Raw genomic sequence first — 25,749 nt, forward strand, 5'->3', positions numbered from 1 at the left:
TGTTTTTTTTATTATTCCTGATCACACAAGGCACAGTTGTGTTTGTTTGAACTACAGTTTGGAAGATTTTAGTCAGTTTTCCAGGACTTAGACAAGTTCACTGTCTGCAAACTGGCAGCCTGCTGGGTATGTGGGTGTAATGTGTGTATTTAAAACTTAGCACAGTATAAAGATAAATCACAGAAAATGTTCTACAGTATTGAATATGTTGAGATATGATGATACTACTTTTACTAGCTGAGGAAACCAACCAGCCAGACTTACTTGAAAAGGTAAGTTTTTATTTATATGAAAATAAAAGCATTAATAGTAACTGTTACTTAAAGTGTAAACCATGGTTAACTGGCATTGAGCTGGTTTGACAAATTCCAAATTCATTTTTTTTCCACCCACAATCCACAATAAACAATTTCCTGTGTTTGTTGTTTAAGAACTCCTGATTGCTGTGTTGTTTCCATCTAGATCACAGTGATATCCTGCTCTCAGTCTCATCAAAATCACTCCATCACAGCCGACAGAAGTAAATACCTTTTCCCCAGACAGAATGAAAGCAGGAGGCTTGTCTACACTAAAAGCATTTTCACACTGCAGGACCAATCTCCAGCACTATTGCCCTGACCAAGGTCATTTCTGTTCAAACAGCAAAGCCCAAGATGATGTAGTGAACTGATATCCCCAGGTCAGCGTGGTACATTACATCTTGGTAGCGTTGGGTGGTGTAAACTACCCCTGGGCTTCAGCATCCACAATTTTATGGTTCTAGAGGTTACAGCTGAGCATGCTTATTTTTTTAAGGTGTAAAAAAGCTCAGCAGATGCTGCAAAATGCCCTTATCTCCTCATCCATTGTCAGCCCCAGATGTCCTGTAAGTAGCGTTTCTCCTCTCTCAGCCCTGCCAGTCTCTTCATGGCCTCCAGTTGATCCACCTGAATCTCTGTTTTGATAATCTCCATCAGGGTGTCATTCACATCTTTGGCCATGTTCTTAGCATCCCTAAAGACAGGAGAAATAGTACAAATACATATATTAGGAAAAAGGGTAATACAATAGAAATAAGTTATGACACTATGTGTGTCAAAGCACTGTGCCGAGCTGATATTTTGTAAAACCTGCAAGAGCTGCATCCTGAAAGGAAATTGCTTAAATCTCTATCTTGCTATTGTGGCATATTGGGAGAGATTTGTCGTCCAGCAGTGATATTTCTTGACTCCGAAAAATTCACACAGTTCAGATGTTTGAGAAGTAATTTACTCAAAGGTGAAGGAAGCAGCCTGTTAGTGATGAGAGAAGAGAAACACTAGACAAAGAGTGTGATACTGAGCAATGCTTTTCTTGATATAACTTGGTATATGCCTAAGTGTTTTGTTTTGTCGGCACAGGCAGAATCAACATTCTGTGATATGTAAACAGGAAAAGCAGGTAAAGTCTCCTTCTAAATGCTACAAACCACAAATGGCTTAAAGCATAGGCTACCCAGACAGTTGCCTAGCGTGCAACCAGCTGGAGGGGGACCTAGGAGGAGCAAGGTCTTGTTCTTGATCTATTCTTAAAAGTCTGCCATGGACTTGACAGCTGCCAAAACAGTCCCACTGGACTTCCACTGAAGGCTTTGAGAGCAAATCACACGCTGAGTCACAAAATATATGAAATAGCATTTTGTTTCAGTTTCAGCCAAAAAACAGCAGCAATGAATGAAATGAGACGGAGGTGGTTTTGCTTCTGTTTCAGTAATATTTAGATATTTACCTGAACACACCGCATTTGGCATTTTGTTCATGCAAAGGTTAATAAGTGTCTGTCAAAATCCTGTCTTGATCCTGCAGCAAAAGATTTACACGGACATCTTCTCTCCTGGTGTAGACCTAAAGTAAGCACTGTTCAATTACCCAAAATAAATAAATAAATAAAATAAATATTGGATTATAAAATATGTTCGGGACAGACATAAGTGAAACCTCTCCCCTCAGCTCAGCGTGACGTAGAGGCATCAGTAACAGTTCATGGACAATGACAGAATAAAACAGAGATATATAAAACACAACCTGATTATTCAGGATTCCCTGGACATGGATCAAACAGCATAATACATAACAAAGACTGAAGGGAAAAAAAGTAAAACAAATTAAGCTAGACAGAGAAGTCGCGTTTAGAGAGGAAAGATTATACCAGGTCTGAGACACGTGTGAGGGTCGCATTGATTACGATTTTCTTCTACCTGCATAACAACCTCAACAGTTGTTCAATAATAGATCAGCTACTCAGTAGGCAGATTTGTTAATGTGTGACAGTTAATAAATCAGCATCTAGACATCAATTAAGTGTACTGGGATTTTTATTACTGAATTCTTGCAATTGTCGTCATCTTCTGAAACAAAGGCTGTGCTGCTCTTATGCAGTCTGTGCTCTTATATATGCACAGCTCTCTGCGCTCTGGGCAGAATAGCTACAGCTTACAAATCATTTAGGACAAATTAAGTTTCAAAAGGTGTTTACAACAGAATTACTGAGTCAGACTTACCCGCAGACATAAAGGTAGCCGTTCTGTTTGAACATGATGTCAGTGATGTGTCGGCTATTAAGCAGCAGGTTGTGTTGGACATATCTGGGTCGTGCTGCTGAGGTAGCGACCTCTCCATCCTCCTGGTCATCTCTGGAAAAACACACCTCGAGGTGGTTCAGGGTACGGCTAGACACAAAACCTTCCAGCTCCTCTCTGGCAAAAGCAGAATGTATGCGGAGACACATCCAAACATTTCAGGTCACTTTCAAACAAATTTAGAGCTTTATTTGTGCCATCTTGAACAGGTTGCGGCTGATTTGTGGAACTGAGTCTATCACATTTTCGAAACAGGAGAGCCAAGATTATTTTGCTAGTTTGGAGGATAGATTGTCTGATAGTGAATGGATGTCCAGCTTTGTGAGACAGCACCTGTCCGTGGCAGAAATACAAACATTTTTATCATAATGGAGGAATAAATGAAACGTCTGGCCTAATAATCCTAAGCATTCAATACAACTTTTACTCCGACCTTTCACATCCAACACTCCCTTAAGATATTTAGCAATAGCTTGAACTGTCTAACCAACTCACAACCCCCATTTCCTATGAACAAAAACACCTGTCAGACTTGATAAAACAGAAGTCTGACGGGCAAAAGGTCCGAACAAAACTGTGCCAGACAACCAATTTATGTTGTTTAATGAGTAAAGTGCAAAAAAATATGGATTCCTTATGCAAGGTCGAGTCACTGTTATAAACATTTTTTATAACCAATCCTCCCTGGCTTGCAGTTGGGTGTAACCTTGCTCTCTGTCAGTGTTTTAGTTGCCAACTACTCCTTCTTCTGCCTGAGTGTTTTTACAGGGCCTGGGGTGCTATTGGAGGGGAAGGAAGGAGGAGGAAGGCAGTGAGGGAGTGAGGTTTACTGTGGCTCAGAGGATCTTGTTTAAAGTTAAGCAGTCGAAATGAGCACAGACACACACACACAGACACTACCAAACAAACACAAACTTATAACCATCCCCAGCTCCGAGATCATGGGTGAAGGTCTTTGCCTCGGGGGTCTGTGTTTTGCAGTAAACCCTAGACAAAAATAAGGCATTTTCGATAACACACAGAGACTGCATTGTGAATGCTAAAGGGAGAGAGAAGTATTGTTGTCTCTGTTATGTGAAATAGCTAGAATTCTTCTGCAATGTTTACCACCTAACCTTTGATCGTAGACAGGATCAGGAATCTCATTCTCCTGACTATGATGTGTAATTACAAAGCCTGTTTGATGAAGAATAACAAGGAGAAAGATGGTAGAGTCTTGTTTGTTTGGCGTATGAATCATCATCATAGCTAACGTGAACCCAGCATGTCTTCTGCTCACATTTCCCCTACACATGGAATCACATGCCATGAGGAGGCTGAGAAATCTGCGGGGGTGGAGAAGGGTTAGAGCAGTGGAGAGGAGGACAGGTTTGATGTGACAGGCAGCAAGACTGGCATCGACCTCTCATAGGGACATTAAGTGCTGCGGCTGATTGAGGTGAGTTAAAAGCTTTGTTTTTGCTGGTGGAAAAAAAAAAAAAAAAAAAAAAAAAAGATCAGAACTTTGGTCGAATCCTGTCTCGACCAAAGTTTGCAATATTTTTATTATTAGCACAAAAAGCTGTTAATGCTATATTTATGCAAGTTCAAATTTCAGTCCCTTCTTTAAAATCTGGGACTTGTTGAAAAAATGCTACAAAATATGCTCAGAGGGCCTCTGCATTTCAAGGCCAGACATCAAATTGCACTTGCTTTTAGGGATCTCCAACAGAGATGAATGCAGCTAGGCAGGTATGTTGTTCTCATTCTGCTAACCTATTTAAACTGAGTACAACTCTTCACGGGTGGCTCATAAAACATAGACTAATCGCTTTGGTCAACGCTGTGGGGGTGTTCATCAGAGAAGCCCACACTGTGAACAAACACTGCCTACTACCTGGCTGTGAGCTGGTGTTTAACTAAGGGATAGAGGAAACAAAGGGGAACAAACAGCATCCTCTGTGATCTATTCTTGTGTGATTAAGGATGCTAATCCATTCGCACTTTTTAATCCTGCAAAGGAACCCGGCCAGTGCGCCAGCACTGAGTACATGCACGCCGCTTATACAGGGAAGAGCTGATCAATAAGTATGTAGTCACCAGATAGTAAAGCCAAAGCAAACTGATCAGTGCAATAATCTACTTAGAGGGTGATATCAGTTAACAATGCTTTAATCACACAAGTGGTTAATGGACAATAATGGAGTATTAATTTGATATGTGAGGCTAGATTTAAATTAGCCACTTCTTATAATGATAAAAGTTATGTCAGTGACCAGCTTTAGTTTGTATTCATGTCTCTCCTGAACACACAGACACAAGAAAACACTACCCCCCTTCGGTTCCTACCTAGAATACAGCTTGTGTTGATTGTGTTAAGCAATAAACCAAAGGCTCTACTGATAAACAGCAGAGTTGCAGTTCATTAACACTATTGATTCTAAATCCAGAGGCAAATCTGATTATCAAATCTTAATCTTTTGCCTTATTCAGTCTAAAATATTAAGATTTAGCTTTTAACAACCTTAAGCAACATAAGTCATAAATTACTTTGAATTCAAGAGCTAAACCTTAAATATTGCAAATGCTTAGTGTATAAAAAGAACACAACACAATTAAAACTGCATTAACTAATACATTATCACCTTTTAAGCTGAAAAGAATCTTTTTAACAAATGACTGGAAATTTACCGATCCAGCCGAACAGGGCAGTGTTATTATTCCTCTGGAATCATATTTCTGTCCAATTTTCACTTTCTTTTTAGCTCCACCAACTTAAGAGAAAATGATTTAACTTTCAGCTGCTAAATGGTTGTCACCAACTTATCTGTGTGCAGTGTGGTGCCCCACAGTAGGTTTTGAGTCTTTTTGCTGAATACCACTGCAGCCAGAATGACCTAAAACAGTCAAGTTATGGTCCGTGAACCAAAACATTAGGTTAAAAGAAGCTAAAACCTAAAGCTGAGCTGAGTGTTGAACATCCATAGGTTCAGAAATACAAATGACTTCATTCACATCACACAGTCAATTAATCCAGTGATAATTTAAAAACACTGATTAGAGCAGCATTAATATTTCACTCAGTATTTCCTATTTGGCTAAATGACTGCTTGAACATTTTGTACAATAATCTTTGGTTTAAAAAAAGAAAAAAGAAAAAAGGGCCAAGACAAAAGATTTTAAAAGAGATTAGTTAATAAGTCACAGTATTTTGAAACATGATCCAAGAATAAAATAATCTTCTTGCCTTGAGTCACAATTACACGCTAGTGCAACACAAGACTGGAATCCACTCATAGCAAAAGAACATATGGCCTCCACTAATATAGAAAACTGGGCCATTAACTGAGGGCTTTTTTACATATGTATGGAATTGATGAACACGAATGAACACTACGATCATATGCAGGTCACAGATTACAGTACGTGGAATATGCACCGGAAAGGTGAAGAGGGATGTGGATATGGACAGCAGTGTATGCAGGAAAGTCTGTCTAAAATATGGGTATAATTCAGTGTTGTGAATGGGATGTTTGAACCACCACCACCACCACCACCACACTAAAAACAAACACAGCTTACCTGAACAGGTAGTCTCTGTCTCTGTGGCGACAACCAAAGAACAACCAGGTCTCACCAAATGCGGCTCCAGGGTTCTCCTGCCTCTCTTTCTCTCTGAAAGTCAAACACTGGATGTTAGCGGTCGATCAATACCAACCGACGATCAGACCAGATGGAGGAGAGCGAGTCCTTCCTCACAGCAGAGGTTAAAGAAGAGTAGTGACACCATTAAGCACTGTCTGCAACCACAATACACTGAGTGCCACAACTGCCTAATGCACGGAAACGACTGTGCATTCTGCAGCGAGGACATTATATGTATTATTAAATTTCACCCAAACAGAAGGATAGATCCCATCACTATAAACAGTTACTGAAAATGAAACGGGGGGCCTTTTTGTGTGTGTGTGTTTGTGTGTGTGTGTGTGTGTGTGTGTGTGTGTGTGTGTGTGTGTGTGTGTGTGTGTGTGTGTGTGTGTGTGTCCAACTGTGCTTTAGTGCATAAAAACTGGTCCTGCAAAAGTGATTCCTCTTGAGAGAGGGAGTTTGGCAAAGCTCCCAGAATCCTTTGCCGGCAATGGCAACACATCGGCACAAAGTGGCTCAAAGGATGCCGGTATCTGTGCCGCACACCTGCTGCAAAAGGTGACAGCTCTCTTCCAGATAACAACAGTTGACCCCCAACCTTTCATGATGCCATCAGTCAGTTGACTCTCTAAAGAGTCCGGCATTATCTGTTACCCCTGTCTGGAGGGAGGGGGAGAAAATAGAGAAGGGTGTTGAAGTGACCAACCACGACGAAGAGCTGAGAGATGCCACAGGGAGGCATAGAGACTGGGCCCTTTGTACTGCGCTGCTGCAATCCGAGGATAAAGTGCCGCTTTCCCGAAACCCTAAGCTTTGCTATTCACGAACAGACTGATTCATGCTTTGTGCTTTTTTCACCTGTTAGAAATTTTAAATGGCAGCCAACTCTGAGGCTTGTCAGAGTTGTATTGTGCATGAAAAGTAGGTATCAATACCCAAATTAAAAACTTAAATTATAAATTGGTTACATAAGTAACAGAAAATAATTTTTAAAAAAATTTCAGAACAATTCCAGAGCCTCTGTAGATATTTTACAAAATACATAAAAAATAACCTGTTGAATTAGAAGTTTTATTATAAACCCCCCCCCACATCTACGACATTTTATAGATTAACAATGTTTTCTATTTTGCTAAATAACGAACAATAATGAGCTGCAGCTTCACACTAATTAGCCTTAGTGAACAAAACTAAATCAATGCAAGAGTGTGACTGGGAATACTATAATAAAGCTTTGCTCTCCATTAATTAAAGAAAAAGTTGACCAGTTAATAAACGTTTGTTTAAACTTAGTGTGTGAATGAGGCCTGGTAACATAGCTGTCTGGCTGACTTGATCTAAATTCTCTGATCTCATCCATTAGCATCCTGGACGAGATTCTTCTGATCTGCAAACAGCCTCAAGTAAACTCATTTTAGTGAGCTCGTCTCTCTCCTCTCACCGCCTGCCCTAAAGGGATCAATACCAATATGAAAAACCTGGATTCCATTCTTACCCCACCGGCGCCGTTCCCTGCATACAAATCACATCACATCACATACCCACACCATAACAGCCTGCAACACAATCTCAGGGGGAAGGCAGCATCTACAGAGCACTCCATTTGGGGTCAAAATCAGAGGTGGATGCCTTTCAGTGCCATTCAGATGATCAGCAGGAGAGGGAAACGGCAGGGGAAGCTGAGGTGAATACTTGGTAAACAACACAATTATGTGATATCGTTCATCCGTTTTCTTTGCAGCTCCGTGAAAGTGGTGGCGAGTAGCTTTTTACACACAAATTTACAATGGTGACAAAAAAACCTAAATACAACAACAGCTCAAGATGTAATCACTGACATTACACTGCAGAATGACATATATCCATTCAACTGGCTGAATTCACAAAGGTTTTATGACGCTGAACAGGAAGATGCTGTAGCCTAAATGTCATCAGACTGATACATTTAAGCTCAATATCTGTACACAGAAACACACAAACTTAAATACAAGTTTTCATATTGACTGTGCCAACTATGCCTGCTGGCATACCTAGGTATTAAACTGGGCAAACAGTTTTTCTATGCAAAAGAAAAGCTTTTTAGGGCTGGTTAGGAGATTAAGGCTAACCACTCAGTTAAAATACAATATTTGTTTAGTTGTCACGGCTCCAACCTCAATAGACACTGAAAATCACATTCTCCATAAAATCCTTCCATGCAAACTACAGCAATCAATACCAGACTGCTGGGGTGCCTTATTAAAATCTCCTAGTACCACCAAGTGAGTCTCTGACCTTTAGAGACTCTTCTACTTGTTATCAGCACTACAAACTCATACAAAGTACTTTTGAAAACATCCATTGATTAACAGTGGGGGTCGAGAGGGGGTGATGTAGGAAGATCGAAGCGTCCCCATGATATTTTGTTGCTAACAGGACCCTTTCTCAGGCCTTGAGGCAGATACAGCATTGTGTTGACAAACTGGCGATTGTTATCTCCTATCAGAGTGCAGCGTCAGCCGCCAAGGCTTTGTTTGGAATCTCAAGTTGGATTCTGTACAATGCTGCTCGCCATGACAGGTTTTTTTGCAATCCTCCAGCACAACACGCCGCTTGCAGGGTAGAGGATGAGAGACACAGTGAGGGAGAGGGGACTGAGGAGACAGACAGAGTTGATGAATCTGTTTATAGGAGAAACTCTTGAAATATAAAACTAAAAATATAAAAATTTAATGAAATGCAGTATATTTTAAATAAAAAGAAACCCAGCAGTGAACTTTCAAGGATGCATCTGATGATGGGATGTTGCTTCCAGAATCACTCAAGGTCTGAGTGTTTTGTTTGCGCAGACAAGCAGCTTTGCAAGGACAGACATTTAATAAAACAATTAAAAGTGTATTCTGATATCTTAGATTTCAGACAGTGATGTTGGCACACTGCTTTAAGGATTAGGGTAAGGCTGATATGTTCATATCACCACCTTACATCACCAAGTGGTCCCTCTGGTCCCTCTGGCTCAACCTTGATCAGTAAGAATAAGAGTCTGTCTGCGAGTGGTGTGACCAGGCCAGTGCAAAAACATCTTCAGCGTTCCTGTCCCATCCCAAAGGCACAAACACCTCTCACCCCAGATGACCACTCTAGAATCGGCTGCATTCAACCCACCATCGCCGCCATCACTTCAGCAAGAGCTGTGTCACCTTTCAGAGCAATCACCCACCATAACAGAGGCGACGTCCAGGGGATTTAGAGACAATTGGAGTTGACTGGGGCACAACCTCATTTATACAAAGCCACCCAAGAGTTAGACATGTCAGTCTGACTAAAAAGGCTTAGTCCACTTTCTGACAAGTCGTGGTGACTGTGGGGCCTGGCTCAACACAGAGGCATCAGCCTGGATAGAGAAGCTTCAGTCACATTAAATCTTTCTGACAGGTCATCTTTTAGCAATCTTGATTTAGCCATCAATTCAGAAGCTCAGAAAATTAAACTAAATGTCACATATTCTACATGATTTTCCTCAAACATTTAGACAGTGATGGTTGAACAAGCCACAGAGGTCCACTACATACTCAACTGGCAGTCCACATCCTCTCACCACCTCATCTGCATTTACAGAAATGTCTTATTCCAGCAACACGGCTGCACCTACTGAACTTTTTACTTTTGTATCAATAAGGCCCCGTGTGCTGTTTTGGCTTCTTGCTGGTCATTACACACCAAGTCATGGCCGTATGCATTGGAGAGGGCATAATTTATTCCTGTTGAGACGAGGGAAGCATTTGAAATAATCCCTGACGTGATCACAGCCTTCACCATCAGATTCATTATGCCTTTTGAGATGTACATGACGTAGACTTTTATCAGCTTTGAGCAAGGTCTCACTTAATTGCCTCTGCAGACTACTTACAAAATGTGCATGGATGATGTGCACTTAACAACATTTCGACATTATGAATATTCATTACAGGGCGCAGGAATTTTAGCTGCAATGATCCATGTCACACGGTGCACCCGTCAGCAAATAACCTGCATGTTTTTGGGGACTGACACATTTGACTGACCTACTTCAGCAGCCTATCATTCAACACATGCTGTATCACACCGGCACTGGACATAATTCATGCCACGCGCACTTAATTCCTTTTGACTGAGGTATTGGCAAAATGGAGGATCTCAACACAAATTGTTTTACTTGATAAAAATGCTGCTTGTTACTTGAAAATACAGTGTTGAATTTGCTGTACCTTTGCTGGAGGAAACCAATGAAGGGGGCAACTCCTGTGCCTGGTCCAACCATAATGAAGGGCACTGACGGGTCGGAGGGAGGCCGAAAAGAGCAGTTGGGTCTCAAATTCACATGGATCTAGGGGTCAAAGGACATTAGAAAGCACTGAAAACAATGAGAGTAATTACAACAATGCTAAGAGGCCACTGTGGACCTACCAATCTATTAATTGATCTACTTAATATTCTAAGACATACTAATGAGAAAACTCATGAACCTCAACTGAAATCCATAGAGTCTGTGGCAGAGAGGATTTACTTGCTTCAATTTAAATGAATTTTTTAATTAACCACACACAACTGGCCCAGAGATTTAGTGTCTCACATCCAATCCAGAGCCGTCTAAAGAATGTAGTAGAAACACGCTGAACCCCTAATGCCAGACTGCACAATTTTCTGATATTCTGCCTTCTCTTTTCCTCAAGAACCTCTTGAACTGTAATATTTGAAGGAGAATGGGCAGCCTTTTTTTCTCCTGGTATTTTATTTGAAAAATCAAAACGAAGGCAAAGAGCATAGCCTGCAGAAGTACACTTTTTTTTGCAGCCCCATGAGTGAGGGTTATATTCATAACAATAACTGTGAATGCTTGTGCTCACAAATTTGAACACCTTTAAATATCAGCCACAACCCCAAAAATTTGGACTGTCTAGTTTCAGCCCACTATACTGAATAGTACTCATTTACCTTTGGCTGAGCCAGGCTGCCAGAGGATTCAGGCTTCCCAGGGAAAACCAGGCCAGGATTGATGAGGTCAAACAGCCAACCGGTACACAAGCCTCGCTTCCCCACAGGCCGCCCAGAGCATGCTGCTAACTCCACTATGTTGAAAACAAAATGTAGTTTTCCTGGGTGCCTAAGACGTGAGCTATAGAGATGAGACCAGGGAGTTTGAGATCGAGAAAGACAGAGATAGAGGGAAACAAGTATGTGAGAGTGTGTGCAAGACACGCAGACAGACGGTGACAAGCAGGGAGATACACCGGGATGAAGTGAAAAATAATAAAATACAAAAAAGCAGAGGGAGAACAGATGGGTACAGAAAGGCACAACAGGGAGGATAAATTCTCAAGAATAGACAGCAATGATCCAACAAACAATTCACAAAAGAACACCTTTAAAAAAATTTCAGTTGCACAGCTGCTGATGAAAGTAACAAGGATACAGAGACATTCACTGTCTGTCCCAAAAAAAAAAAAAAGTCACCACCTGGATTTAACTAAGTAAATAGTGGCGAGAAAAAGTATGTGAACCTTTTGCAGGTGATCTGATCTTTATTGAGTATTAACACATATGATGTGTCTAAAATATTAACAAAAAAATATTTTGATCTTTCATGTCTTTATTGAGAACAACCATAAAAACCTCAAAGTGATAGTGGAAAATGTATTTGAACCCTTGGAATTAATAACCCCCCTTTAGTTGCTTAGCTATTACTTTAGGTTAACCATTTTAAATGCCTATGTATTAATTTTTGTTATTATTTAAATCATATGTACAATACTTTGTAAACTCCAACTGCTTGGCCATTACTTTTAGCTACTATCAGCATCTACACCAATTGTCATCTTAATTATGTGTTTATTTTTCCTCCTAACACAAACATGTGGATGCATATATATATTTTTAATGAGATCAGTGTTTTCAAGTTAGTCTACTCCAACTAAAGAACTCCCAGTACCCCAAGAAGTCCAAAAAAAAAAAAAAAGAAAGAAACACAATTCAGCTTAAAGTGACAAACAAAGAAACAAAAAACTGTGTCTGTTTTGCTTCAATGAAACTGCCTCTCTTGTCTTTGTTCCAGTTCTCACTGCCAGCTGAGGCACTCTCCCGCTCTATCATCCCTCACTCTCCCGTTACTGTGGGCCACTGGAGACCTCTATTGACCACAGCATCAATAATGCAGGCCTCTAATGTCTCTGCACCATCTGATAAACTACAGCCACCGTCTCCCCTGTCTGTTCCCTTCGTCTGTACACAAACACACACGTACAAATAAGCAGCTAAGTGAGGGACTAATGAGAGGTGAGGTGAAGTTCTGACAATGCATTAGATGTTGCCGTTCCACATGAGCTTTAAAGCAAACCTAATGGTCTCTAGCTTAACAAGAGAAGCAAATCAATGAGTGGCTAAGTCAGGCAGAAATTAAGAACACTTGGTCCTACTTAAACTAGCCACAACTAAGCTAAAGGCTACACAATACATACAGTCAATTCATATGTGCAGCACCTTACAGCATGCAAACCAAAGCACATTTAACTATAATGTACATAGTCTGATAAAAGGAATCAAAAGAAACTTTATACAGACACATATGCTCAGTGACGAAAGGCAACCACTAAGCATGACGCTGCCTCCACCACGCTTCACGGTATGAGCCAGGTACTAGTCACACTGTATTGAGTTTACTTTTTGTCTCATCAGACTAAATAATCCTTTTCCTCATGCTGTAAGAGTCCTTCAAATGCTGTTTGACGAACTCCAAGCAGATGCCATATGAACTTTATGAACCACTCTACCTCAATGGCATGACTGATAGAGTGCTGTTGAGACGGTTGTTTTCATTTCTGCATACTGTGTACTTCTGGAGCTAATTTTAAGTGTAACCGCTGGTCCTTTGTCACCTCCCTGACCAAGGCCTTTGCTGCCCAATTACTCAGTTTCTCTAGAAGAGTCCTGGTGGTTTCAGTTCTCAATTGTTGAGGTCATCTTTCTCCTGACAACACTCTGAGCTTTAGAAATGCTATATCATTGCACCCACACATGCATTCCTTTATAAACTCTTTCCAGTTCATTTGTTTGCCACTGGTGGACTCGCATGAGGTTGTCGCCATTTCTGAAGAAACATTAAATTAATTAAAGTAAACAGGATGTGCCTGACCACAGTTGTATGTTCCTTATTTTTCCTCCCTTGTTACAGGTAGAGAGAGAGTAAATAGCACTATCATGGGAAAGCCAACTAAGATATGGTTTCTGCCAGAGCCTGACATCTTTTTAAGTCAAGCGATTTTGCGATTTTTTGCGAAGTTTTTCTGGCACCTAGATAGAAAAGATAATACCAGGTGCTGCTGACCAACAATGCACCCTAAATGTGCAAAAGAAAGCAGAATAGATTCATGCATGGCGAAAAGATCAAAACGAGGAAAACGAGAGTACGGACTGTGCTAATTCACAGGTGGCCAGAAAGACTCCTCTGTGCACCCGTTTCTCCTAATTGGCATAAGTGGGATTGCTTTCATCTTGCGGGATGACAACGTGAGAGGATCATCACAGAGCACAGGCCCACATATTCTCAAAACGGACACATATCCTGATTTTTAACACGAGCCAGAGCGTTTAACAACAGCTCTGCTGTGGGCGCAAAGAGTCTCCACAACAGAAGACAGTAATCATCGTGGGACATCTGAAGATAGCTTTTATGACTCACATATGTTAATCCTGGCAACTGCCCACCTCAGTGACTCCAGAAAGCATCCAGTCACGTCTAAATAAACAGTTATAAGATTTGGGCAAAATCTGAATCCAAATTTGATGGATTGGCTGGACTTGAAGGGCAGGATAACTATTCACCCCAAGACAATCATGACACAGTCAGAGAGAACCAGAGTGATTTTAATGTTGTATCATATTGATGTTAATGTTGATTCCTGTTCCCTAATTATAACATGATTTAGTTTTAGAAAGTGTCTTGGCCATGCAGAATGGATCTTACAGGCCTGATGATTAAAAAACTGAAAACTTTACTGAAAATCTTTATTGTATTAACTCAAGGTAATTTAAGCTTCGGTGTCAAACTATTCAGTTGTGGAGACTGTCGCATCTCAGTGACAGTAGATAGGCCTTTTGTACACTGTGCTTACTGGAATGTGTTATTCAGAGAAGAGACAGATGACCTTGTGCTTATTACAGTTTGTTATAAGAGACTGGTGAAGTAACAAATTAGACTGGTAAACACCATCACTGTACTGAATATAAAAAAGACAGAGCGAACTCTAAGTGCTGAGGAGACTCAGATCCTTTGGAGTGTGTAGGACACTCCTCAGACTTTTAGGACTCTGTGGTGGCAACATCTAGTATGCAGTGGTCTGATGGGGTACTAACGTCACAGCAACATGCATGAACTGGACAAACTCATAAGAAAGGCCAGTTCTCTTCTGAGGTGCTCTCTGGATCCAGTAAAGGAGGTGGGACATAGGAGAGTGATGGCCAAACTGCTGATCATTAGGAACAATACCTCCCATCCCCTACAGGACCCTGAGTACCCTTAGCAGAACCTTTAGTGACAGGCTGCTCCACCAGTGGCGTGTGACACAGTGCTACTGCAGGACCGTCCTCACTGCTGTAATCACACTCCACAATCTCCATTGCTTCTAGAAAATCAAACCCTTGAGAGTGATTTGTCTGTGTGCATGGCTTTATTTTATTCATTATCAACTTGATAATGATTATTATTCTAATCTAGTACTTTCACCTTTTATCTGATCTGCTGTTGCAACACCTGAATTTCACCCTAGGGGGGTTAATACAAGTTTTATGGTATGGAATAGCTATATACAGAATTAGTTATGTTTTGCATTCATAAAGTCATGGGCACATAATAGATTTGTTTAAAAAAAAAAACTGAGCTGAGCTACTATAAAAGTGTATTTATCACAAATTCAGATATTTCATTTTATAGGCCTTTGTATTTATCATGTTGTGAAAATGCCAAGCTTAATAAAATACCAGGAGCTCTTTTGAAGTTATATTAAACTCTCTCAAATGTCAGATAATTTGAATGCTCAGTCCACTACTGTGAAGAAGCTGGCAAGCAGCTCTTCAGTGGATGGCAATGCATTTCCTAGCTGACAATAGCACAGGATCAATATATATTCTATCATGTGTACTCCAACTCTCTTGTCTAGTAGCATCTAATAAAAAAGTGGAGTACTTAGCAATTTATCAAGGTGTATGCACAAGAATAAAATATCAACAACAGATCTCCAAGTGCGTTCTGCAGTTTCAGCACTCATCTTATTATTCTCTGGTCTGTTCAGTCGTGAATTATATAAACACTGAAGGACAAAAATAAATCGATTTGGCAAACACCTTACCACTGCCCAGTTTGTAATAAAAGACTTCCTTATTATTAAGAATGTAGTAAACTGGCAGGCATTTGGTACAACGCAGCTGTTTAAGAGACCCCTGGGTAGAATAAATAATATGCCTTATTTGAAATATTTAAACAAATGAGAGAAAATAGGAGTCACGTTGTGCAAATGGTAAGTTTTTCATCTTGAAATAAGCAATATATTAATTATTCTCCTAACACTAGTAGCACAACATGGGTTTTCCATAAACTTATACTAGTACACATTAGAAAGATATTCGTCTACATTGATACATGGAAAAAGGACAAATAAATGTAGGTGTAAGAGCCCTTTTGTGCACAGTTTCATGCAGTACAAAATGCATGCTCTACTCTTATTTTGCTGTCACCTTACCTGGCTGCTGAATAAGGCCTGGGCTGCAGTTTCGGCAAATGCTCTGAAAGGCAAGCACAACTGTCAATCATCCCGCTGCCTTGCTAAGATTTTGTTACACAGACACCCATGACAGAGACAAAATATATGAAAAGTCTTCTCAGTCCATTGAGACATCCTGCCTTCCAATCTATCCCCAATACCCCCACCCAGGTTACAGTCTTGTTTCTAGGACACACTTCTATATTTATGAAATTACAAACTCAGGGTTATGGAATCCCAAGTGTCCAGATGTGGAGCCAGTAGGAAACAGATTGCCTATGCAGACCTTATTTCAATGCCAGCCATGAAGGTGCCCTCTTTTGGGTAATATGTACCGTTCACTGAATCTGTGAGGAGGTGTCAGAGAAATCAGGAAATCTTTGAGTCAGAGATAACTTTTCACCCCATAGCCACAGAATGCCATTCGCTGCGTTGTAGCACCATGAATTACTGTAATTGAGAGCTGTGTGATGTTCTTGCTACGTACTTAGATTTTACCTGTATCTCAGTGATATGTGGTGATATGTTAGAAAAGCAAAGCTGCACCACCTTTAACACCTGAGACACATTTTTCTGTTAAATTGTTGGGAAAGACAAGCAGCTGGACTAAATCTACTCCCCTCTCCGTTTATGCATTTCTCAGACATATAAACAGCTCAGGGTGTTAGGAAGGCAGAGCCGCACGTTGATGTCCATTTATCTCTTTGAGCTGGAAGTTTGTTTGTTTTTTTAATGGGGATGCATTAGGCATAGTAAGTTTGGGAGGAAACGTCAAAATTCCCAGTTGCAATCTGGTATGGCACCATTCAGTGTTGAAACTATACAGTTTGTCAGTCAAGAAGAAGAAAAGCAGCTTTGTTCAACGTGTCATCTCAGTGATATGGAAAATTACTTTCACTTTGTTTCTGGCTCTTCATATACACATACAAAGCCAGTAACTTGGAGAAAGTCTAGGAGATAAAAAAGGCCTTTGTCAGGAAAAATTCTGTCTTGTAGCATTTGTTTTCTTTCATGTACTATTTGGTGTTGCACATAAATGTCTTACATTAGATTCATTCATCATTTTGTCCAAAGCAACTTAAAATAAATACATTTAAACCAAAATGGTATATAAGTATACATAAATAAATACATATACTGTATAGGGTTGTGATGAGGATGGCCTTTCCTTGTTATAATGAATCTGCTTTTCCTGTAGATGCAATTCATAGTAGGTCGGTCATAAATACATCTTCAGATATACTTAAGACTAATCATTCCTACTTCCTAAGAAGGACAACATATTATTTAATAATCCAATAATCCTGTCCATTATCAAAGTCACACACCTCTCCATCAGAAGGTGTATCATGTTCGATAACAATCGGCTGCAGCCACACGGTGCTCAACATGCTGATGTTCTATTATAGAGTGACAGCACACGTCTGAAGCACAGGACAATCAATCCATCATCTCACATCGCTACACCATGATGATACTGGTAGATTCAATGGATATATTATTTTTTAAATCTTTTGAAAGAAAAGCTTTTTTGTTGCAGTGAATGAGTCGGGATACATCTTGAAATATGCATTTCAAAAAAGGTCTTAAAGAAAAAAAAAAAAAGATACAGTCCCAGGATCACCGCTATGTTTTTAGAAATGATCATTTTCACAGGGATCATCGATCATACTGCACAACAATATAATCTACTGCATCTCAAATGTCTCTCTGTGCTGCGATTTATATGCAGAGGTACCATTTTAGTGGAAAAAAAATTAGATAGCAGTGTGGCTGAACATTAAAGCTGTACTTCTTAAGATATATGGATAGTTTCTCTGGCTGCAGACGAAATTAGGGAGGTTGTTAGTATTAAAGTGTTAAGAAGAATCCTCTGTGGGAAGTTTTTTTTTCCCCTTTTTTAATAACCTCCACATGCTAAGTTAAAGTTGCTTCTGAGAAAAGGACCTGCTAGGTTATGGCTTTCCAAAACCATTTGAAGGGTTTTCCAGGTCTTTTGAATTTATCTAATAGACTAGGTGGGAATATGCAGTATGCTTTATATTAGCAGGAAACTTTTAATCACAAGCTGTTTTTTTCAGAGAGAAGGAGAACTAGCCTTGTGAAATACGGGCATATGAGCTTTCCTTTATTTTAGTTTGCTTTACTTTGTTTCGTGGGTCACAATTAAGCTGAAGAAAAAACAAAAATAAAAAAATAAAACTGCATTTTTGTGCAATTTCATTTGAGCCCTGCAGTAAAGTAAATTGCAAAAGATGCTCATAGACAGCATTGAGTTCCCGGGTGCTGTGACCCCAACGTTTTCATCTGACACTCTATATGAAACAATGGACCATATAAGAAGTGAGCTGGCTGTAGGAAGCAGGTATCTTTCTCAATTTATACCCAGCATTTACTTTTATACCCAGTATGCACTTGGCCAAAGACATCTGGGCATAGCTACATCTCCTCATTATTTATACTTAGTGTATAACAGTATAAACTCTGATCAGCAAACACCTCCCCTTCAGTCGAGCTAATGAACCAAGAACGGTGTATAAAAATAAATAAATAAATAAATAAAAAGATGCAGCAGTGTAATTTAACAGTGACACACTGAGTCAGAGTTGACCATTAACCTATGAGCCATGCTGACCCTGCACCCTTGTGTCCTTGAAAAGCTCACTAGCTCACCAGTAAATGGCCCCATGTCCCCCAACTAACAGCTGCTGCCCTAAAGGGCCTGCGACTCAACATTTTTCACGAGGGCACGATTGTCCTGATTTCTGCCAATTTCTGCATCATTTCACCACTGAGAAAGGTGCTGTGGTTGGCAAGTAGGCCAAAAATATCTGACATTGGCATAGGCCAAGAGCTGTGACACAGCTGTTTTAAAGGACAGTTCAACTAGCATGTAAAACTGTAGCCAACTAATTTCACTGTCTGGGAAGTTGTAGCCACAGCTTATTACATCTACATGGAATAACCAGCCAGCTTCCATAATGAGCTGCGAGAAAATGTTAGTTTTCTACCAACAGTGGTCTTAAAGGGTGAAAGGATGGATAGTGGACATGGTGCACAGCAGCAAAAGATAATCATTATTACCAGGGAGAGGGATAATGAATTAACTGAGAAAATATATCTTGCCTTGCAACTGAAGTCTTGCCATTATATTCCGAGAAACAGTGACATAAAACCCATATTGGAGCAATGTGAACTTAAAATGAGACAAGGAAATGAGTGTTGACCCTTTGGGAGCCCCTATGATGCACACTGCCTGACCATTCAGAATAATTAAATGTGCTGACAATGTCAGCCCTGAGATTACTGTGCACACTTAACTTGATTTACCGGGGTTACAGTGACCCCTACTGGATGAGAATGATACAGTAAATCTATCTGAATAATATAATAGACTTGACATAACCTGAGGTCTCGCAAAAATAAAATAAACATTTCTGCAGTAAATTATTCCCCTGATATTTTTCACAGGTGTAGCCTGAATCCCGCTCTCATGTCAATCACTGTAATTCCCTTAAACCTTCTTCATTTTTTTATTTTGCTTCAGGCAACATGAAAGCCTGCTTTTAATAACCATGAATCTATTATAAAATAAAAATATATATAAAAAATAAAATAAAACACAGAACAAACAACATATTAAAAATGTGAGAGGGTATTATTCTGCTTACTTGTTGTTTACTCAATAAGTCTAATATTTAAGTAGAAATGTGACACGAAGTCAATTAAAAATGATAAATGTGATGTTTGATCAAATTTGGTACATCAGAGTGGTTTAAATGCAGCCTTATTAATATAGACTCACAGAATTTGGTATTTATCACTGACTGACTGAGTAAGCTAACAGCAAGGATTCTGACCTATGAGGAGGCTGAGTGGAGCCGAGCAGGATGGGAAGGCTGTGAGAAGCTCCAAAATGCTGAGACTTGGGTCTCTCACATACAGGTTGTAGTCTGCGGCGCCTTGTTTACTGCAGAGCTCCTGCAGTCTCCTCCTTTGCACACTGTCCCCTGTATGTTCCACCAGCGCTCGCAGAAACGCCTGCCAGAGAAAGTCAGATAAAAAGTATGTAAAGTCACCTGAAGCCTTTCTGTACCTCTGTTAGCAGCAATGGTCATGATTTTCTGATTCGGACACCTATTCACAACAATACAATGAGACAGCTAATACATTTCTGAAACTGCAGGCGAACTTCAATGCTACTATATAAAATATAAGTATTTGTAAGTTTTCTCAGTAAATGATGACCGTGCAGGTAGACCTTGGCGTCAGCCCAGTTATGTAATACAGGAATTTTATTATGTACAATGTACTTCCTGTCACCATGAATATGGAATTTAGTTAGTAAAGCTACGAAGAAATTAGCAGTGGCAAGATGTAAATTAATCAAAGGCAAATAATACAATCAAGTAATATGTTAAATTAGCAAAACTGGCATTTCACTGATGGTTTATTATTGGTCTAAGCAGTGGCATAAACTACAGTATTAAAGGGACTGTGAAGAAATTAAAAAACTGCATCTCCTGCTCAGCTTTATTCCATAACCACGGATTAGTAATCAGGACTTTCAGCTTCTTTAATGTCTGTGATTCCTTATAGTTTATGAGTATGCAGAGATCAGTGCTGCATTCTTACAGCAATTACTGATATAAGTATTATCTCCATCTTCCAGTGTATTACATATAATACAGCTCCTCTCTTTCCACTCAGATGGCCGCCCAACCTAAGCCTGGTTCTGCTGGAGGTTTCTTCCTCTAAAGGGAGTTTTTCCTCTCCACTCTCTCCTAGTGCTTGTTCAAGTGGGGTTTTGGGGTTTTCTATATAATTCAGCATACAGTTATATTTTGTAAGGTCCTAAACGTTACTCTGTGAAGTGCCTTAACAGACTTCTGTTGTGATTTGGCCTTATACAAAATAAAACCGAATTAAATATAATCATCACTTTACCAAGTTTTGACAAATATCTAACAGTGGGTCTATGAATGGAGTAAGTAATGTGTTCTAATATTTGTGTCAGAAGAAATAATGAGTCAGCATGTGTAATATCTACATGTATTTGATGTTATTACACATATCATTGTGAAGTGTATTTACTAAGTGGCTGAGGTGATAATCTTTTACTATCCTAAAAACAATGGGGTTAAAATTTTATTGGTGTTGTAATTGCTTCGGTAAAACAGAATAACTGCACAGGCAGGTGTTGTAAAATGAAGCTCTCACTTTTTTGTAATGCTGTAGACAACAGTTTGACCTGAAACAATCAATTTATGTGGACAAATTTAATAACGCAGAAGAAACTGATTCTGTTTGCAAAAATTTTAAAACTTAAAAAAAAATAATAAACTCAGGGCAGGAATCAGGAATCATATTTCCCTCGTGTTTTTGTAATCACCCAGACCAATTAGTTACTGTGTTGCACATTGTTCTAATCTTAATTTTCTTCTTTTTAAAAATAGTCTTGATTTTGATATTCAGTACGCTGTTTTCATAGAACAGTAAACGACTGATGCAGCCCATGCCAGAGGGAAATGAACGGTTTCAATTTAATGGAGCTATAATGTTTTTATTTAATAATGAATAAAATCTAATGAAAATACGGACAAGAATGAAATGTTGTGAAAAACTTATTTCACAGATGGAAATTAGAAGCACGACAAGAAGAACAATTAAAGTACAGTTTGCAGAGTTAACCACTATTACTACAGTAATGTTATTCAAAAAAATGAATCAAGTGAATTTAAGGAAGCCACATCAGCAGAAAAAAAACCTAAGCACCACCAAAGCTCGAGGCTGTGGCAATTTGACATTTCCACTCACCCAATGTCTTTGTTGCCCCAGAGGAACAGGCAAGTTTAATCATTATTTCAGCCTTGGATGCTGCCTGAGTAAATTCAGTCCTAGCTGAGCTTATTAAACCAAACTATGGAGCCATGCAAATATTGTGGGTCCAGACCGTGTCCCGACATAGACTACTCAAGTACCAAAGGGCAGTAAAGTGAACCAGTGTAAAGTGAAATAGTAAAAATTTAACTGTGCTTCTGGGTGAAACTGCAGAAATGAAAACCTTTCACAGAGCTTTGACAACTGAAATAAAAGCAGTGTGCTCCAGCTGGTAAAAACTTACACTTAACCTTCCCTCTTATTATCATGCTGATATGCTGCAACAACAAGTAGCAAGTGACATAAGAAAAAAAAAAAAGCCAAAAAGTCAGTCACTGCAGAGCAATATTTGGACATACAGTACACTACCTTCTTAGGAACACTTCTCATATCGAGGCACCATGTGAGCAGGTACTGCAAAGAAATGTTCTGGGGGATGAAGGATGGCACCTGGGCACCTATAGCCAGGGAGGGGAAACATCCCACAGTTAACATAGATAGGTAAACATTCTGTACAGTGCAATATGTCATCATCTCATTAAGGAGTGCAGTGTTATCAGTGCTGTGTAGTTCTGTGTGGTTTTAATGGTCTTTAGAGTACCTTAGACACACATGTTAAAATTATGACAGGTGCATGCTACCTTTTTTCTTAGTGTCCTTTTTTAGGGAAATGTGTACATGACAGTTTCTCTGGTCTTGAAGGCCCAATATGTGGAGCATGGAATCCACTTCAGAGGCCTTGTTTGGGCAGAACACATCAAAGGAATCCCCCGGCTGATAGGCCAATGTCAAGTGAGCCTAAAGAGGAATAAAAAGCAGGCATTTTAAACTGCAATCAAAATCTGTCTGAATTTATGACAGTCTGCAGAAAAAAATTAACCTTTTTCTGTCAAACTTACAGAGATGTCCAATTCTAGGAGAAGGGCCTTCTTGACTGAATCCCCTCTGGTCAGCTGAACTGCCCGGGATATGGGCACCTCATGCAGAGTTCCTTTGTTCAACGGTCCATCAATCTGAAAAAAAAAAAAAACATGAGTTGCAAGATTGTTGCAAGTTTGGCACAAATGGTGTTTTTCTCAGCAGTATCATTCCTCTATATACCTGTTCTGTTGGGTGCACACATTGAAGAGAGACATCCAGGTAGGGAGGAGGCAGAGCAGGAACATTAAGAGATGACTCTGACAGTGGAGGCAGGGAGGCTGTCAGTGAAGCTGCCAATGCAATATGGGAAACTCCAGCATCCCTGTCATTTGCCTCTGGTACTGATGTAGAAACACTGGCAGTGTCAGAAGACTTGGATGCCAACTTTGGGCTCTCCGCAGAAGAAGCTGGCCTGAGATCAGAAACAGCAGTCTGTGTAGCAGAAGTTGAAGATGAAGCAGCAGATGCACTTTTGGAGTCTGTGTTTACAGATATTCCAACTGATCCACAGTTTTGGTGGTCAGTAAGGCTTAGGAGGTTAAGTTGAACATCTGGTATGGATGAATCTGGGGTTTCTTTTGCTGAATCCCCCGCATCCTGTTTCGAGTGAGCAATCCCACCAGAAGCCATTTTTGTTAAGGCTTGTTTGATAGCACTCCACAGTCCTTGAAGCCAGGGGTCCACAACCAACTCCAACCTGGAGAGAGTAAAGTCCACGAGATAATAAAACTAGTGCAGTGTTGTCAAAGTAAGAGAAGGAAAGTTTGTAGCTACGTTAAAGACTAAATGCTGAAAGTTGGGTGTCTATACTTCTCACTACAGAACTTACCCTACACCATCATCTGCATATCCTGTCGCATAGAATTGTTTGGCTCCCAGTTCCTGTAGACGACGCTCAATTGTCTTCCCGCAGTTGCAGAAATTTGCATAATTTGTGTCTCCTAAAGCTGGAGACAGACCAAAGACGAAAACAGATGAATATTGTTCAAGTCAGTAAACAATGTGCAGTGCTCTGCATTGTTATGATGTACACAAAAAGTTCCAACTTTTTTTACAGATTAACTGCAACAGAGCTACCTCAGTCCCTCACAGCATAATTTACCTAAAAGTGCATAGGAAAGGTGCTTATAATGGTCAGCAGAAAGGGTCTTCTTGTTGATGCGTCTTACAAATTGGAGGGCATTGTCTGGCGGTTCCCCATCTCCAGTAGTAGACACAATAAAGACCACTGGGGCATTCTCTTTCTCCAAACTGTACTGGAACCAGTTACAGGATTAGTGAGTGACTGGTGTTTCCACAGTCCATATGAAAACCCATCAGGCAACATTCAATTTACTAAGATGTTACTGATGTGTTATTGTGTCATTAGCCATGCAGTGTAAGAGGAACTTCAGCAGCCTTACTTTAAGTAAAGGTGTTACTATGAGCTATAGTTACCTTCTCGTTCTGGTTCAAGCAGCTGAGCTCAGCAACCAGACCATGTTCCTCTGCCTCCTCAGCTATCCCCTCTGCTATATCCTGGGCTTGGCCCTTCTGGGATCCATACAGAACCACAAACCGAGGCTTCACTTCACAGGGCATGCTAGAACGTTAAAAAAAAGCTATGTCATTTATAGATTTACATGCTCTAAAATAATGTTTGTTAAAAAAACATATGTTGGCATGTAACTAATGGAAAAGCACGGGTGTTTTTTCAGTTTATCTCCATAAATTGGGTTGAATTATTGAAACACCATAATTTTTTTAAAGCTTAATATCCATTTGTCAAATACAACATAACAGCTGATCAGCAAAAGGATATACCTTGCTGAAAATCCTTAGTTCATGTTTCAAGAGCAAATCTGTCGTCACCATTGATGGCATCATAGAATGCCATTTGGGTATTATGATCCACATCCACGCAGAAACACATTTCTTAATTGGATTCAAGAGTGGCGATTATGGTTTTAGGAACATCCTCTAACATCAGAGTAGTGAAAACTGACATTGTCCCACACAAATCATGATCTGCAAGCCATCTCTCATGTTAAAGGATGGGCTTCCTGAAGAGGGTTTCCAAAAAGATGGGGGAAAAGCATTTAGTGCACAAAGCTAGGCATGCAAATCCAGCCATCATTGATTTCATTCCCCAGTCCTGTGACTTTCCTGCTGTATGTGTTCTGCCTGGTGATGCAGCAAAGCAAACTAGTGTGGGAGGTGGCGGTGTGAAGGATGGCACCTGGGGGGTAATTCATTATTATAAGTATCCAGCTCTACTCACAAGAAAGGTGAGGCCACAGGGATTAAAAATCAGGTTGTCAGTGGAGAAGCTGTTTCATATCTCAGCTTATCTACATACTACAGTGTCTGTCAGGTAACACGCTGACTGACACAGGTTTCCCAACACTGTGAAGTGCAGGACTCGTCCCAGCTGCAGCCCCGACCCGGACGTTGCGTCAGTTTTTCACGTTGACAGCGTTTGTTACCAAACTGCACGTGGAATTGAGCATGTTGTTTGTATCTCAAGTGCAACGTTAAATCAAAACCAAACCCCTCATACCGAGAGAGGAACTGTGCTCCTTGTTGTTTTAATTAATAATGTTTTTGACATTAACAGCTACGGACAGCACCGTTAATGTAGAGACTTATCCTGACTTGAGACATATAAGCCATAGTCTTTTTTACAGCGGAAGCGGCCCAAAATGATTAAGTATCATTTAGCATGGTTATAAATGCGATGTGAATTTATAAAATGTACTATATACCTTTTAATGAGGCACTTCAGCGCAGCCCTTCCATGTCTAATCTTCACGTACGTAACGAGCCGTCCGCTCATGTATTGATCACCGGAGTTCACGCGAGATTTCAACAGAGTGCCTAGAACGTGATTAGAAGAAACCACATTGCAGAAAATAAATATTTTAGCTCCTCGTTTGAAATGTTTTGTATGAAAAGCAGCAAATGGCTATTTTTAAT

The 25,749-nt window shown here is 40.0% G+C and overlaps 1 protein-coding gene and 1 non-coding gene across 2 annotated transcripts; one reads left to right on the forward strand and one right to left on the reverse strand.

The window, feature by feature from the left end:
• On the reverse strand, positions 1–25,617 carry mtrr (5-methyltetrahydrofolate-homocysteine methyltransferase reductase). The gene is made up of 15 exons (XM_026362505.1): positions 25,539–25,617; positions 24,232–24,376; positions 23,897–24,050; positions 23,624–23,741; positions 22,975–23,491; positions 22,773–22,886; positions 22,515–22,671; positions 22,243–22,331; positions 19,854–20,034; positions 15,973–16,015; positions 11,177–11,357; positions 10,450–10,568; positions 6,158–6,250; positions 2,519–2,713; positions 1–993 (listed from the first exon to the last, which is right to left on the reverse strand). Exons 1-15 carry the CDS (start codon positions 25,607–25,609, stop codon positions 849–851), a joined length of 2,322 nt encoding a protein of 773 aa, XP_026218290.1. The 5' UTR covers positions 25,610–25,617; the 3' UTR covers positions 1–848.
• LOC113164947 lies at positions 21,218–21,289 on the forward strand. Its single transcript, XR_003299053.1, has one exon. It is a non-coding gene; the product is annotated as a small nucleolar RNA SNORD78 (small nucleolar RNA).
• Positions 25,618–25,749: the final 132 nt, after the last annotated feature.

The sequence above is a fragment of the Anabas testudineus genome, chromosome 2 (assembly GCF_900324465.2).
Source record: "Anabas testudineus chromosome 2, fAnaTes1.2, whole genome shotgun sequence".
NCBI lineage: Eukaryota > Metazoa > Chordata > Actinopteri > Anabantiformes > Anabantidae > Anabas > Anabas testudineus.

Excerpts from the sequence above, each read along its gene's own strand:
- mtrr (XM_026362505.1), bottom strand. The coding sequence starts at position 25,609 with ATGAGCGGACGGCTCGTTACGTACGTGAAGATTAGACATGGAAGGGCT. Across the intron at positions 23,742-23,896 it reads CCTTTCCTATGCACTTTTAG|CTTTAGGAGACACAAATTAT; the intron begins GTAAATTATGCT and ends GTCTGTCTCCAG. Across the intron at positions 16,016-19,853 it reads TCCACTCAGCCTCCTCATAG|AGCATTTGCCGAAACTGCAG; the intron begins GTCAGAATCCTT and ends CTTGCCTTTCAG.